A 17,016-nucleotide genomic window follows, 5' to 3' on the forward strand; every position below is an offset into this window, starting at 1 on the left:
CACTCAATGCCATCACCCATCAAGAATACCACGCTTCCCAAACCGACATCTACACTCAACGCCCTATAAATAGTCTCAGTTCAAATGAATTTGAATTCACATTCTCTAACACACTTCATCTTTCATCATTCATCTCTCAAAATGAGTTTTAATTCATCATCTTCTTCATCTTCTTCCTCTGATAATGATTTTCATCTTCAAATGGCTCAAATTGATGAGCAGGAGGATGCTATATGTCATTAAATTATCCAAACTAATATCACGATCATGCAAATTCTCAACGAACATGCCGCCAACCAAACCATTGAGCGCAACGTAGGATGCTCGATTCCAGGACATGCTTTCATCAATCGGGATCGAGAGAGTGCAGACCGGCGACTTTTCAATGATTACTTCTCAGAATCTCCGCTCTACAATGAGACCATGTTTCGTCGGAGGTATCGAATGTCTCGCTCTTTATTCCTCCGAATAGTGGATGCCGTTAAAAGTCACGACAAATATTTTGTACAACGGTTGGATCGTGCTAGCAGACTTGGGTTGTCACCACTTCAAAAAATAACTGTTGTCTTTCGGATGCTGGCCTACGGTCTTCCGGCAGATGCCACAGACGAATACTGCAAAATAGCAGAGTCCACGACAATTGAAAGCCTGAAGAGGTTTTGCCGAGCAATGGTGGAGGTATTTTCTGAGCAATATTTAAGATCACCAACTCCTAATGACGTTGCTAGACTTCTCCATATAGGTCAACAACGTGGCTTTCCGGGAATGTTGGGTAGTTTGGATTGTATGCATTGAAAATGGAAAAATTGCCCTACCACGTGGGCCGGACAATATACGGGTCGTAGCGGAAAACCTACAATTATTCTGGAAGCTGTGGCTGATTATGATCTTTGGATATGGCACGCTTATTTTGGCATGCCGGGAAGCAACAATGACATCAACGTGTTAGAGTCTTCTCACCCATTTTCCAATCTCACTCAAGGTATTGCTCCTCCTGCTCATTATATCATACAGGGAAATGAGTATAATATGAGTTATTATTTGGCTGATAGTATATATCCAAAATGGTCTACTATTGTTCAAACTATTCGAGAACCTCGTGGCCGAAAAAAACAATATTTTGCAATGAAGCAAGAATCCTGTAGAAAAGACGTAGAACGTGCTTTTGGAGTTCTCCAAGAACGGTTTGCAATTGTGGCGGGGCCGTCAAGATTTTGGAGAAAAGATGTCTTAAAAGATATAATGACTACATGCATAATTATGCATAACATGATAATAGAAGATGAGCGTGATCTCAACGTGCCAATTGAAGTTAACATAGAAGCGTCACCATTACGGGTTGAATTAGTGGAGAATGATGATACACGATTTCAAGAGTTTTTCAGTCGCTACAAACAAATAAGAGACAAAGATGCACATATCACGCTCCGAAATGCATTGATCGACCATTTGTGGGAGAGATATTCTAATTCAGATGTGTAATTGTACTTTTTTTATTTATTTTATTTTATGTTATTTGTTACGTATTGTATTTTGTGTTTAATAAATATTAAGTTTACTTCGTGTTAATTTGTATTTTGAATAATTTTATGGAGTAATACTTCATTATTAAATAATGAATAAGTGGTATAATTAAAAGATATTAAATAAATATAAGGGTATAGAAATAAATAAGAGAAAGTTGAATATAAAATTAATATTTCAATTTGGTGTAAAAAATAGAGTTCGGTTGGAGATGAGGTAGTGTTTGATGTGACATGTACTGTAAAATAGAGTAGAAAATGGTGTTATCGGGTGGAGTTGGTCTTAGACCTCGTCATTTATTTTGTAACGCTTTTGTACTCGTGACTAGTATTATATATATATATATATATATATATAATGTTTGTACATTTGCTGCACGTTTGTATCACAATGTATATATGTTTTGTATTTTCGTAAATGAATGAATGAAACTTAAGTACATGAGTTTTATATCATTTTAAACTTAAAATAAAAAATAATTTAAATTGTAAATAATTAACTTTATTTTAAAAAAATAATTAGAAGCGATATGTCGCTTCTATTCTAGCTGCGGAAAAAATCAATTAAAAGCAAACTTTTTATTATATAACAAATATGATTTTAGAAGCGAAATGTCACTTTTAAATAGTCTCTTGTGAAATGATGGAAAGATTTTAAAGCGACATTTTACTTCTAAAGTTTAGTTTTTTTGCGAGATTGACGAGATTTTAGAAACAAACTTTTAGAATTTGTGTCCGGAGAATATAGAAACAAAAATAAAGGGGAAGAAAACAAAATTATTTAAAGAGAGCTATCTTTATTTTGGGTTACATAATATAAATTTTTTTAAGGCAATTTTACTGCAGTGGGGATTGAACCCATGACCTGTACTCTACACAGGAGAAGGTGTGAAATTATACCATTTGTTTAACTAAAATGACAAAATTATACCCTGAAATAGACAACAGTGTCACAAATATTCATTTTATTGAATTTTTATTGACTTTTCATTGACGTTGACTATAATACTTATATATAAACACCAATTATCTTTATTCATTGCGTCATATATGTAATTTATTTAAAAACTAAAAAATAAACAATAGTCTCTTAATCGTGAAGAACACAAAAAAAGGCAAAGGGATAAACATCGATAGTTGATAGTCATCAAAATCACATATTCGAACAGAGAATCCAGGATTTAGAGTTACAATTCGAACACAGAATGAAGTCATCTCTTAGGAGGTATGAGTTTTATTATTTAATTTCAATTTAAGGTTATTTTTATTTCAAAATTGAGAATTTGGAAGTTAGGGTACTGATTTAGATTTGATTCGGTTTTTCTTATATAAGAATTAATATCAATGAAAGAGAGATTTGTGACGCTGTTATTCATTTCAAGGTATAATTTCGTCATTTTAATTAAACAGAATGTATAATTTCGTCATTTTAGTTAAACAGATGGTATGAACTCGACATTTTTGAAAATTGAGGGTCAAACTCGATATTTCACTAAAACACAGAGGATAAATGTCTTATTTTCTCTAATATAATTTTTTTTTTTGATCGAAATTTTCTCTAATATAATTAGGTGTGCAGAAAGTGTAAACCGCAACGAATTCACCTTTTTTTGCTAAAGGGATTATAAAGAGTCAAAACTGTAAGTACAAAGCCGTGTCTGTACAAGGAAGTAACTGGAAATGGGACCCACAAAAAATCTTGCCTTCCCTGAACCAATCCATCATCAAGCACCGAGCCCGGGATTTATGAACCCGACCAAACGCGTTTACTTTGGGGAACTCCTTTACCACTACCCCTAAAATACATTAAAATATTCCATAACTAATCCAAGCACTTGTGTTGTGTCTATCATGGATAACTAGTTTTTTCGTTTTGCTTTGTTTTATAGAAGTTACAACCAACGACGAAAATTTTTCACACACACATACCCAAAAACAATTTTCTATCTCTTCCCTTTCCTCTTCTTCTTCTTCTTCTTCTTCATCATCTACTTTCATATTCAACGAAGCCAGACAGACTGGTAAAAGCTTCTATCTTTCTCAGATTCCCTCATTTGGGTTTATTAAAGTTTGGCGTTGAATTGATCAAGCTTGGCATTGAATTGATCAAGCTTGGCGAGCTCTTGAGCTTTATTTCTTTACTATTGTTATTCACATGTTTTTCAGCTCCTGTTTGTTGACTTTTTTCTTTTGCTTTTTCTGTTTAAAGCAATCTTCACATCCATTTTGCTCAACTAGTCCCGGGATCCAGAAATATAAATCAGCAGTCTGTATTGTTCTTCGCTCTCCAAGTGATTAGATTCGATCATCAATCCATCATTCCGGGTCCTTTATCCTCTTCTGGGTTTCTTTATCTGATCCGTTTCGACACAATACAGTCCCATGAGAAAAGGGTTTGACTTGAACATGGTGACGAGATCTCTATCAGTCCTGCAATAGATCTCAGCCGTCGATATTCGATCACTCAAATCAATCAATCAATCAATCACTCACCGAGAAAGAGAGCATGGGAAACACTTGCGTGGGTCCGAGCGTAGGCAAGAACGGGTTCTTCCAATCGGTCTCGGCCGCAATGTGGCGGTCCCGATCCCCGGACGACACTCTCTCCGAGGCCACCAACGACCCGAAAGACCCCGAGTCCCCATTGCCGGTGCAGGACAAACCCCCCGAGCAAGTCACGATCCCCGAGCCCGAACCGAGGCCCGAGCCGAAGCCGAAGCCGAAGCCGAACCCGAGGAGGCCGACGGCGGAGATGAAGCGGGTCCCGAGCGCGGGGCTGAGAGCCGACTCGGTCCTCCAGACAAAGACGGGGAACTTCAAAGACTATTATACCCTCGGGAGGAAGCTGGGGCAAGGCCAGTTCGGGACGACGTTCCTGTGCGTGGAGAAGGGGTCGGGGAAGGAATTCGCGTGCAAGTCGATAGCGAAGAGGAAGCTGATATCGGAGGAGGACGTGGAGGACGTGAGGAGGGAGGTCCAGATAATGCACCACCTGGCGGGCCACGGCCACGTCGTCACCATCCGCGGGTCCTACGAGGACGCCGTGGCCGTCCACGTCGTCATGGAGCTCTGCGCCGGCGGAGAGCTCTTCGACCGCATCGTCCAGCGAGGCCACTACACCGAGAGGAAGGCCGCCGAGCTCACGAGGACCATCGTCGGGGTCGTCGAGGCTTGCCACTCCCTCGGCGTCATGCACCGTGATCTCAAGCCGGAGAATTTCCTCTTCGTCAACCAGCAAGAGGATTCGCTGCTCAAGGCCATCGACTTTGGCCTCTCCATCTTCTTCAAGCCTGGTATGGACTTTCTTAATCAGTGTTACTAAATAAAGCCTCTCCAACTTACAAAAATTATTGCCTTTTTGTCTTCGTGCAGGGGAGAAATTTCAAGATGTTGTTGGAAGCCCGTATTACGTTGCGCCGGAAGTTTTGAGAAAGCGTTACGGCCCCGAAGCGGACGTTTGGAGCGCCGGAGTCATTCTCTACATTCTCTTGAGTGGAGTCCCTCCTTTTTGGGCCGGTGAGGCGTGCTCTCTCGATATTTTCTTTCTTCGTTTTTGTAGTTGTTATTTGTGTTTTGACTTTTTTTTTTTTGGAATTTATTTTTTTCGACAGAGAACGAGCAAGGGATATTCGAAGAAGTCCTGCAGGGTGACCTGGACTTTGAATCGGATCCGTGGCCGAGCATCTCTGAAGGTGCCAAAGATTTAGTCAGGAAAATGCTTCTCCGTGACCCTCGGAAGAGAATATCTGCTCATGATGTCTTGTGTGAGTCTCTCTCTCTCTGGTTTTCTACTTAATCTTCTAAACTGAATATTGGCATTTTTGTTCCCAAGTACAGACGTAGTTTTTTTTTTTTTTTTTTTCTGAACTGTATCCAAATTTGTTAACAGGCCACCCATGGGTTCAAGTCGATGGTGTGGCTCCAGACAAGCCTCTCGATTCTGCGGTACTAAGTCGATTGAAGCAATTTTCTGCAATGAACAAGCTCAAGAAAATGGCTATCAGAGTAAGTTCCGCGCCATTGTTTTTATGGGGTTCAATGCATTTATAATAATCGATGAACCAGATTCTTATTTTTTTTCTTCTGTTTTTCTTTGGCAGGTCATCGCTGAGAGTTTGTCGGAAGAAGAAATAGCAGGGCTTAAAGAAATGTTCAAGATGATAGACACTGACAACAGTGGCCAAATCACTTTTGAAGAACTCAAGGCTGGGTTGAAAAGATTTGGAGCTAATCTAAAGGAATCTGAAATTTACGATCTTATGCAAGCGGTAAGATCTTGATAGCATAGCTTAAAAAAATAAGATTCTTGACTGGTTTGAGAAAAAAGAAAAATAATCAACCCGAAAAATATAGGAACTAGTAACTCATAATCGCATTCTTAACTAAATTTAGTCTATAATCTGACAAATATGAATCAGAAAGGGACGCAAAGCACGAACGTATTAATACACAAATATTAAAATGCCGGTTGCCCATGGTTGCATTTTAAAAATGCCGGCTGTCGATGGAAACGCTGATTAGGGATGGCAATTTGACCCGTTATCCGCGTTTCGGCCCGTTACCCGATTTAATCGGGTCGGGTAATACCCGTTCTTTTTTGGTAAACGGGTAATACCCGTTAAGGTTTTAACGGGTCCAAGTACGGGTAACGGAATAGTCATCTCGTATCCGGTTACCCGAGACCCGACCTGTTAACTTTTAAATATTTAAAAAGATAATAAATTTGTATATGTTGCGATGAAGATGATAGCGTTGCAATGAAGATGACCAAATTTACAATGAAGACTTCTTTTGTATTTTGTATTTATTTATTTTGAATTTTAATGTTCTTTATATTGTAGTGGCACTTTGATATTTTTCACCTAATTTTATTATTTTTAAACTTTATATTGTTGATGGATTTTTATTTTATAAACGGGTAAGCGGGTCTATCCGACCCGCTACCCTTTTTTTAAACCGGGTAAACGGGTAATGGGTCCAATATTTTTGATCCGCTTACCCGGCGGGTATCCCCGTTACCCGGCCCGTCTCAAAATCCGGATAAACGGGTCCGGGTAACGGATAAAAAATTATAACGGGTACGGGTAACAGAATAGGTGTACCCGGCTTTACCCGTACCCGTTGCCATCCCTACAGAAATTTCAATTATTTAACAAAAAAAAAAAACTGAAACCCGCTGAAATTTCGTGACTTTTGCTGGATTATACCAAAAGTACCGAAATAAATAATTTCCCTACGTTGGCCGGTAGGTGGCACAAAACAAAAATTCACCGGCTTTTTGCTGAACTTTTGCGGTTATATTTAATCCTTGTTAATGCACAGTAATTCGTTAAAATCATGTGTTTATAAAATCGAGCTTTATAATTTCAGTTATCTTCTTCGTAAGTGGTTTATAGTTTGATCTCGGATTTTGCAGGCTGATGTAGATAACAGCGGAACGATCGACTACGGGGAGTTTGTGGCGGCGACGTTGCATCTGAACAAAGTGGAGAGAGAAGATCATCTTTTTGCGGCCTTCTCGTATTTCGATAAAGACGGAAGCGGTTACATCACTCAAGACGAGCTTCAACAAGCTTGCGAAGAGTTCGGCTTGGAGGACATCCGCCTTGAAGAGACCATGCAAGAAGTCGATCAAGACAATGTGAGTTCACTATCTTAAACTTGATTTTATGAAATTCAAAAGGTACAAAAAAATAACTTGTGAATTATTGGCATACAATTTTATATTTATTTTGTATTAGAAATTTATTGGCCTACACATGTAGCAAATGAACATATTATGACTCCTTGAATTTCCTGGGTTTTTTTATTTTTCAGGATGGACGAATAGACTACAACGAGTTTGTGGCGATGATGCAAAAAGGGACAATCGGCGGAGGAGGAGGCAATGCAAAGAAGGGTCTGCAAACGAGTTTCAGCGTCCGCTTTAGAGAGGGCCGTAAGGCGGCTTAGTTTCTATGCAAATGTTCTTTTCTTTTCAAATTTTTTTTTATTTTATATAATTTATTTTCACTTTTCTTTCCTTTGATTTATTTTCTTTTGTTTTTTGAGAGACCAAGATTGTACAGTGAGAATGAGCTTAATTCCTCATCTAAGATATAGCAAAACCTTATATTTTTACAACTCTTTTTTATTTTTTATTTTTTTTTATTCATGGAGATCTGTGTTTTAAAATGACTTCCACGGCCCTATAGTTTATGTTGTACAATTTGTGAAGAATACTTATTATTATTTTGATTTGAAATCTAATCTATGGAACTCCAATAAGTAAAAGAAAAAAAACACGTTCAAGTTGGATAATATTAAGGGCTTGAAGCTTCATCTGCTCCACATCTGATCTTGTTCTTCTATGATCTTGCCCAGGTAAGGTAGGGTAATTTCTTTGTTCTTTTGTATATTTTTTTCCCTCTCAAAATCTACTTTTACATTGTAAAATAATTTCACGCAGATTATAATATCGAACATTTCAACGCGTATTAAATAGGGAGTTTTCCAAAACTAGGAGTAAAAAAAATGCAAATGACTTTTTTGGACTTTTTTTTCAAAAGGTCATAAATAGGACCTCTGACACTTTTTTCATTTATGTAATTACCATTATATCCTTATTTATTTATTTTTTGTAAATGTCAATGTCTCATGGACCCCACTCTCACCTACTCCCCTCTCTCTCTATTATTTGTCATTATATGTTATAATAAAGTACACATAAATAATTAATAAAATAGACATATTTTTATCACGAAATTCTGAGAATTCTGAGAATATGTGACGTATCTATCACGAAAAATGGGAATTCGTGACCTTTATGTCACGAAAAAATTAGAATTTCGTGACACTTTGATGGAATTTAATGATAAAACTATAGTTTATTTCATTAAATACGGCGTAGAGGACCAATGGTTATTATAAATATAAAAATAAAAATTTGAAAATAATAAAATACACACATAAATAATTAATAAAATAGATACAAAATATTGGGATTTCGTGAGTTATTTGTCACGAAAAATAAGGATTTCGTGACTTATCTGTCACGAAACAAAGCTATTTAAGTCACGAAACAGTACGTTTTCGTGACATATCAGTCACGAAATGGGATACTTTGATGGAATTTAAAGACAAATCTCTCTTTTATTTTATTAAATACGTCTTAGGTGACCAATATTTGTTATAAATATAAAAATAAAAAAATTGAAAAAATACATGGTTAGTCAATCTCTACTTACCTAGAAGATATTGAGGAACTAATGTGTCTTGTATTGTGTAGTGTCGTTGACATACATTTATTTGTCTCATTTCATCATTTCAAATTAATGGGACAAAGTGTCAAGTAGTCTAAAACAAATGAACATAGGTAAATGAGATTTACTGTCATGTCGTCTGGTATATCGTTTTCCCTTCCAACTTCTCATTAATGTGGGGATTTATTGATAATACATTTATTAGCGTTGTTAGTCCTCTAAATCAACTCATTTAAAAGTCTAGAAGCAAGTTTATGAGGACCAAACGAGATCAAAAGAGCAAAAGAGAGCATGTTTCACGTAATTGACTGGGAATTCGTGACGTCTTTGTCACGAAAAAAAGGATGTTCGTGACTTTTATGTCACGAAAATTAGGAATTTCGTGACTTCTATGTCACAAAATATTGGGATTTCGTGACTTATTTGTCACGAAAAATAAGGATTTCGTGACTTATCTGTCACGAAACAAAGCTCTTTAAGTCACAAAACAATATGTTTTCGTGACATACCAGTCACGAAATGGGATACTTTGATAGAATTTAATGACAAATCTCTCTTGAATTTTATTAAATACGTCTTAGGTGACCAATATTTGTTATAAATATAAAAATAAAAAATTTGAAAAAATACATAGTTAGTCAAGCTCTACTGTTTTCGTGACATACCAGTCACGAAATGGGATACTTTGATAGAATTTAATGACAAATCTCTCTTTAATTTTATTAAATACGTCTTAGGTGACCAATATTTGTTATAAATATAAAAATAAAAAAATTTGAAAAAATACATAGTTAGTCAAGCTCTACTTACCTAGAAGATATTGATGAACTAATGTGTCTTGTAATGTGAAGTGTTGTTGACATACATTTATTTATCTCATTTCATCATTTCAAATCAATGGGACAAAGTGTCAAGTAGTCTAAAACAAATGAACATAGGTAAATGAGATTTACTGTCATGTCGTCTGGCATGTTGTTTTCCCTTCTAACTTCTCCTTAATGTGGAGATTTATTGATAACACATGTATTAGCGTTGTTAGTCCTCCAAATCAACTCATTTAACAGTCTAGAAGCAAGTTTATGAGGACCAAACAAGATCAAAGGAGCAAAAGAGAGCATGTTTCATGTAATTGAATGGGAATTCGTGACGTCTTTGTCACGAAATTCCGAGAATTCGTGACGTCTTTGTCACGAAAAATGGGAATTTGTGACTTCTATGTCACGAAAAAAATTGGAATTTTGTGACTTCCATGTCACGAAAAATTGGGTTTCGTGACTTATTTGTCACGAAAAATTGGGATTTCGTAACTTTCCCGTCACGAAAATGGGAATTCGTGACTTCTATGTCATGAAAAATAGGGATTTTTTAACTTCTATCTCACAAAAATTTGGAATTTCGTGACTTATTTGTCACGAAAAATATGGAGATTCGTGACTTATATGTCACGAAAAATTGGAATTTGTGATTTCTATATCACGTAAAATGTGGATTTTTTTTTACTTTTATGTTACGAAAATTGGAGATTTCGTGACTTATCTGTCACAAAAAATAAGGATTTGGTGACTTCTTTATCACGAAAAAATGAAAATTCGTAACCGCAAGGCTAAATAACAATCAAGAAAAGCTAAAGAATTTGATGATAACAACATTACATATATTATAGCTTTAACTTAGAGTATAAGCAAAAACCCATTTCAAATAATCTTTCAGTTTAATGAACTATCAAATCCTATAAAGAAAAGCTCAATGATTGTACCCCAAAACTTTAATTCAGTATATTAACCTATTTAGATAGAATTGATCTTTTATACAATCATTGAAGTAATGTGATAAATGATAATAAAGAAGGTTGAAAAAATATCTTGACATCAACACTTTCCAACGTGTAACGAAAGAATTCACCTCTCACGGTCTCAATGCTTTGAACAATTGCTTGTAATTCCTGGATGATTCGAAACCACACCACCCAATCCCCATTTTCGAGTTTCACCGCTTCCAATATCTGTCACAAAGTGTCTTCCAGTACTCATTTTCTTCCTATTCCTTCTGTCGTCGTCGGAGCTATCCAAATCATCTCTCTCTCTCTCTTCTTTCACCCCGCTCCTTCTTCTTCGACCGCCCTCTCTTCTTCCTCCTCCTGGAATTCGAATCAGAGCTCTCATCGTCGGAGCTGAGGTGGCCGACCCGACCGCACTTCTTGTAGGCCCCGCGAGCCTCGTCGGCGTTCGAGCCCGTGATGCGGGCGAGAGCCAGAAGCCCTTGGAAGCTAGTGTACGCGTTCTCCAAATCCATACAGCACAGCTTCCTGACCTCCTCCAAATCTAGTGTCGCCGCCGCCTTCTCGCCGGAAGCCTTCACGAACGCGATCCTCGGCAGGAGGTGGAAGAACCCGCTCTCCTTCAGCCTCACCAGCCTCACTTCTCCGCCGGCGTCGTCAAAGGCGCGGATCAGAGCCTGAATGTCCACGAACACGGCAGCGCAGGAATCGATCATCCTCTTTAGCGTCTCCGGGAGATTCTCGCCGCCAACTCCCACGGCCATGCCGAACTCGAACTCGAACCCGCACCGGCGCTGCGGCCGGGGAAATCCTCCGCGCAAGCCGCGATCCGGCTCATAACCCTGTCGGCCTCGGCGTCGGGGTGGAATCGAGCGTGGAAGAGCGTGGTGGGAGCGGCGGCGGAGACGAGCGGAGGTTGGAACGCGGCGGCGGCGGTGGCGGAGTAAGCGAAGGTTTCGGAGTTCGACGCGTTTTGCTGAGACGAGACCTTGTCGTCCTCTTTGTTTGGGGCGTACGGGTCGTACCCGATCGCGCTCTGCCATATTCCGTGAGTCTGCAGGGCAACAAAGGGTTTCGTCGGACAGTTCTTTGGGCAACAGCTCAAGAACCAAGGATGGTAAACAACTTTGTTATTTTATTTCGTATTTATTTGACTAACATAGTGGATTGTTGAGGCTGATCATATCAGGGATGTCTCTGGGACTTGCACAAGCATTGTGAAAAAGAAGAGGCTTGAAGACCATGGATTTGATGTTTATCATTTCGATGCAAACGAGTCAGAGTATAGAGAATCATAATTAAAAAGTAAAAATAAGGGTAAAATTGTAATTACATAATTCATTTTAAATTCATAAGTCCTATTTGTGACCTTTTGAAAAAAAAGTCCAAAAAAGTCAAAACCCTTTTTTTTACTCCTATTTAGAGCAATTTCCCAATGACTTTTTTGGACGTGTTTTTTTGAAAGGTCAGCAATAGGACCTCTTCATTTATTTCTATTTATGTAATTACCATTATACCTTTATTTATTTTCTATTTATTTTTTGAAAGAATCCTAAAAAGTAAACCCTAATCTCATCTCTCCTTCTTTCTTTCCTTTCATTTATTATCGGCTTCATCTTCTCCATTGCACTTGTTTCATCTCCTCCATTGTCTCAGTCGCATCTCCTCCATTGGCGTCGTGTCTCATTGTCGTCCGGGTGTCTGGATCTCAGCCGGCGTCCGTCCTCTCTCTCTAACTTGACGGCCATCCCTCCTCTCTCTCTTAGTTCGCGCCGTCTGTCGTCTTCCAAGGCCACCCACCTTCGCCGCCGTCTCTCTCTGCCCTTTCCATTGCAGCAAGTTCCCACATTGACACTCTTTTCGCTCTTTATTCCGGTAAACTCCCTCATACATAGCCATTTCGTTACAGTGTTTGTCACCAACATTGTCACGAAAGCTTCAGCATGACTCAATATTTCGTGACAATATAGTCACAAAACGAAATTATTTCGTGACTGTCACGAAACTAAATTATTTCTTGACACCCATAGTCACGAAAGCTTCAGCATGACTCCATATTTCGTGACAATATAGTCACAAAACGAAATTATTTCGTGACACTATTGTCATGAAATTAAATTATTTCGTGACACCCATAGTCACGAAAGCTTCAGCTTGACTCCATATTTCGTGACAATATAGTCACAAAACGAAATTATTTCGTGACAATATTGTCACGAAACTAAATTATTTCGTGACACCATAGTCACGAAACTAAAGTCTGCAATGACAAACATGAACGATATTATATAATATGGATTCAAGTGCTTACTATATATCTGCGCATATAATAAAGTTTTATGAGAAAATAATTTAATATGACTTTATCTCCACTATTTGCAGTTATGAAAGACATTCATACCTTCGTCAAGCATAGCGGTAGATGGGTGAAACATGAACGAAACGACGCTGGCCCTGGGTGTGCAGTGGGAATCTTAATACCGGCAAAAGCAACGTACGAGGAGTTTATGCAGTTATTGTATGCCACGCTCAATCGCTCACCTAAAAATCAAGTCCTCCGTGTTTCTTATGAGACAGAAGGGTCGGTACCCCCAGTAAGTATTGTCTCCGACCTAAGTTTGAAATGTTACTTGCATCTTCGGAAGGAGAAATCGGACAGATCCAAACTTAGTTTGGTAGTAGATATGGAGCCATTGAAGCAAGAGCCGTTGGTTTCGGACTCAGGCGTTGGTTCAACTCCGAACACCGGTCAACCAGCACAAGCGGACATGTCGTCTCCTAAGTCGGAGGCTAGTTCTCCCGAGATCCCCGACCCGAATCAGAGTCATTCAGGCACACCATGGTAGACCCCTCCGCGCTCAGGCACTCCAAAACGGTTTAGTACGCCTTGCTCTAGAACGAGGAGGACGAGTCAATGCGCTACGCCTTCCACGGATAACCAAAATATGCATCCTGACCTTGATGTGTCAGATATTCTGTCACGCCCCGGGAAAGTCGGGGTGTGATTAAAGAATATAAAATAAACTAATAAACTTTACATAACTAACCCACGGTGCATACTCAGTTGATTACTTTACAAGTCCAAAGATAAAAGAAAGAAAACGGAAATATAAAACCAACCTTCGACACTTGATAGTCTATCCAGCGAAAACCTTCAAACTCTCGACCACACTTAATCCCGAGGTCTTCCTAACCCTTCTTCTTCTCACATCCTGATTATAAGAAAAATTTGAAGAAATAGGGATGAGCCTGAGGCCCAGTAGGTGCTATAGTAATGGTTTGATTTTTAAAAAGATTTTCGAAAATAATACTTACTGTATAATAATAATATTCTTGTCACGTGTAAATCACCATACACGTACAAGTATACCTTGCAGAAATGTAAATTGCAGAAATGTAAATGACAGAAATTTAAATTGTGTCTCTAGATACTTCTAAACGTGTACTATCTCCTGAGCCGCCTGCCAACTTAACCCGTGGCAGTCCTCTGATCAGAGCAAGGTGCACTCTCCGCACCGTATACATGTGTGTGTGAAACCGGCTTGTCCAGGATATACGAAACATTTCCTTTCGTAAATACGGGATATATGTATAATATCGAAAATATTCTCAACTTCATTATCGGATATACTGAATTGATGTTCCGCCACATTTTCTAAAAAAAGGTTCTGGGTTTCGTGGCACGTTCACAAACATTTTCATTTCGAAAATAATATATACTTGAGGCCAAACCATAAAATCAGGAGAGAAGGGTTATAATAACCTACCTCGAGAGTAAGCGTCAATGTCGCTCTTCCACGAGACGTTCGCTCGTCCTGTGAACCTGAACGTTCACTAATACCGAGAATCCAGACGTTCACTTACTCCGTGAACCCTCTAAACGACTTTCAGTCTCGAGTCCTATCACGATAAATCAAACCGATCCCGAATCAGAATCCTGCGAGTAATATATAATACTCAAACTCTAACGTACGATTTACAAATCGTAGAACCCAAAGACATATCCACTATAAGGAATCCAAGTTCTCATAACAAAACTTCAAACGATACGAGAAAGTGTAAACTCGAACGAAAAACTACGATCAACTCAAAACCCGAGAAGTAATTCTAATAAGTAAGTTCGTTCTCCTTTGAACGAATCTAATCTCATTTCTCCATAATGAAACTAGAAAATAACTCCAACAAAATAAAGATCGTTTCTTTCTTCTCCGAATCTCAAGGAAAACATAGTCAAATTTCTTATCGCGAAGCTGAGTAACCGAGATACCAAACGTTAACTCAAGTCGAGTCTTACTTTCTAAAAAAACTTTAAACGAGCTTTCACGAAATTAATAAGCTCATTTACTATGATAACGTACATTTGAACCTTAAACAACTTAAACGTTTAACGTACACTCGGAACGACTTAAAATTGAAATATAAAGACGTCTTAATCTAGAATAATTGTACAAAATAACTTAAACGTCGTAATTACAAATTATAAAAACGATAACTCGTTAAATCTAGACGAACACTTCGCGAGTCTCCGAGTCTAAACCGAAACGTCGTTATTCACCTGGTCTCGGTCTCGCCTCGTCGACGCTCGCGCGATAGCTCCGTCGTCTCCCGGTCACGCTCTCGCCGTCCCGAACTCGCTGTCTTGGGCTCTACGTAGCCCACCTATATCAGAGTCTAGACCCTCGACACATAAACTCACAACAAAACGGCAAGACACGTTAACATGATACGACTCGAATTATCACTTACACATAACCAAAATTTTAAACCCAAAGTTACACGGCCAACAAACTCACGGCCAAAACATAACATCCATGGCCAAGGCCAAAAATCCAACAAATAAATTCAAATGACAACTTCAATCCGTGAATTCGAGTTCTAAACATCACAATCAAGCTTAAACGATCATCAAAAGCCAAACAATTTTACCCAAACAACCCGAAATCCAAAAAGCCCCAAAATCCACTTAAAACCCTAGAATTAACGAAATCAATCTTGGGTTTTGATTTCTTACCCAATTCTTTCGTGGATTTGGACTCTCCGGGGTGTGTTCTCTCTATCCCGGTGGTTCTTTCTCGGGCGGCGGCCACGGTGAGCTCGCGGCGATTTCCTTTCCTCGGCGGGGCGCCCGCGGCGATGCTCGGTGTCGGGGCTGGGTCGCGCGAGGAAGAGCTGAGGAAGAAGAGTGAAGAAGAAGATGAGTGAAGGGTGATGGTGGACGGGATGATAAGGTTTCTCGGTGGTGTTTTTTTTTTCTTTTCTCTGCTCTCTTTTGCAGGTGGCGTGAGCGAAAATGAGGAGAAGAAGAAGAAGTGAATCGAAGAAGAAGAAAAAGGAAAGGAGAAGAAGAATGTAGAAGAATTCTTCAAATTGTTTTTGCAAATAAACCCCTTGTACTTTCCTTTTCCATTAAACTGGCCCAGAACTCAAGTTTTCTTTCAAATGAGCCCAGAGAAAACATGACGATTACATCCTTGTCACAAAACTTTGTGACTTCAACCGTAACTGAACGAACATTTAATTTAGAGCTTCAAACCGAGAATTTTCTCGTACGTTCTTGATTAATTCAAATATATTTAAGGTTTCTCGGAAATAATTCTCGTCCCTGAGAATTTATCTTCTTAAATTATCTCCGGAATATTTCCTCAAAAAAATAATTTATTACTCAAGATGAACTCGATAAATCCTTCCTTTCATTCCGAGATTTCTCCTTACCTTAATATATTTCAAATCCAAAAATACTGGAAATACTTCTTAGAAAATTAATTTACATAATTTTCCTCGTTAGATTAACTTAATTTACAAAATTAATCTTAAAACTTCGAGTCGCTACATATTCACTCTCCGCCGAGACTAGTCAAAGGAGGATTGTATGCCAACAAAGCAACTCTGAAGAAACATTTATGCATGTTAGCAATCACCAAACATTTTACGTTCAAGACCAAGACTTCTAACAAACGGTATATCCATGTTGTTTGTCGAGATGACTCATGCGCGTGGTCTATTCGTGGAGTAAAAAAGACTACATCCGAGATCTTTGAAGTGAGGAGGTGACTTATTACTTATTTCTACATTGATATTATCGTGGTCACCCGAAATTAACATTGCTCTTACATTCTTGCAGGTATGATTCTGAGCACACGTGTGCTACACAATTCAGACAAAGAGAACATCCTCAGGCTACATCCACATTTGTAGGCGAGACTATGAAACACAGGTACATCAATCCCTCATGTTCACCATGCAAACCCAAAGACATCATGTCCTACATGCAACAAGATTTTGGTATCCCAACGCCTCATCAACGGCCTTGCATGAGCATCGAGTATCGTGGCAAAGTCCAGGGCCACGAATCGTGGTATGCACTCGTAGCTCCAAATTTGGAGTGGGAGCACAAAACCCGATAAGTGGAGTTTTGGGTTCTTACCATCCTTGATGGTCTTGGCCTTGCTCACAAAGCCCTTGACAGAATCTAGAA

General features: G+C 38.7%; 3 protein-coding genes across 3 annotated transcripts; 2 read left to right on the forward strand and 1 right to left on the reverse strand.

Moving 5' to 3' along the window:
- Window positions 1-267: 267 nt before the first annotated feature.
- Window positions 268-3,922, forward strand: LOC149378818 (uncharacterized). Its single transcript, XM_089603877.1, has 4 exons — window positions 268-784; window positions 872-982; window positions 1,280-1,478; window positions 3,733-3,922. Exons 1-4 carry the CDS (start codon window positions 268-270, stop codon window positions 3,920-3,922), a joined length of 1,017 nt encoding a protein of 338 aa, XP_089460003.1.
- On the forward strand, window positions 3,263-7,710 carry LOC149378819 (calcium-dependent protein kinase 1-like). Its single transcript, XM_089603033.1, has 8 exons — window positions 3,263-3,544; window positions 3,733-4,816; window positions 4,896-5,039; window positions 5,135-5,287; window positions 5,413-5,528; window positions 5,624-5,791; window positions 6,940-7,164; window positions 7,341-7,710. The coding sequence occupies exons 2-8, from the start codon at window positions 4,030-4,032 to the stop codon at window positions 7,473-7,475; spliced, it is 1,728 nt and encodes a 575-aa protein (XP_089459159.1). The 5' UTR covers window positions 3,263-3,544; window positions 3,733-4,029; the 3' UTR covers window positions 7,476-7,710.
- Window positions 7,711-10,474: 2,764 nt separating this feature from the next.
- On the reverse strand, window positions 10,475-11,855 carry LOC149378820 (uncharacterized). Its single transcript, XM_089602286.1, has one exon. It carries the CDS (start codon window positions 11,582-11,584, stop codon window positions 10,835-10,837), a length of 750 nt encoding a protein of 249 aa, XP_089458412.1. The 5' UTR covers window positions 11,585-11,855; the 3' UTR covers window positions 10,475-10,834.
- Between the last annotated feature and the right edge of the window lie 5,161 nt (window positions 11,856-17,016).

Source organism: Urtica dioica, chromosome 12, assembly GCF_054948205.1.
Source record: "Urtica dioica subsp. dioica isolate 48M chromosome 12, U.dioica_male_clone48M_v1_H2, whole genome shotgun sequence".
In the NCBI taxonomy this organism is placed as follows: Eukaryota; Viridiplantae; Streptophyta; class Magnoliopsida; order Rosales; family Urticaceae; genus Urtica; species Urtica dioica.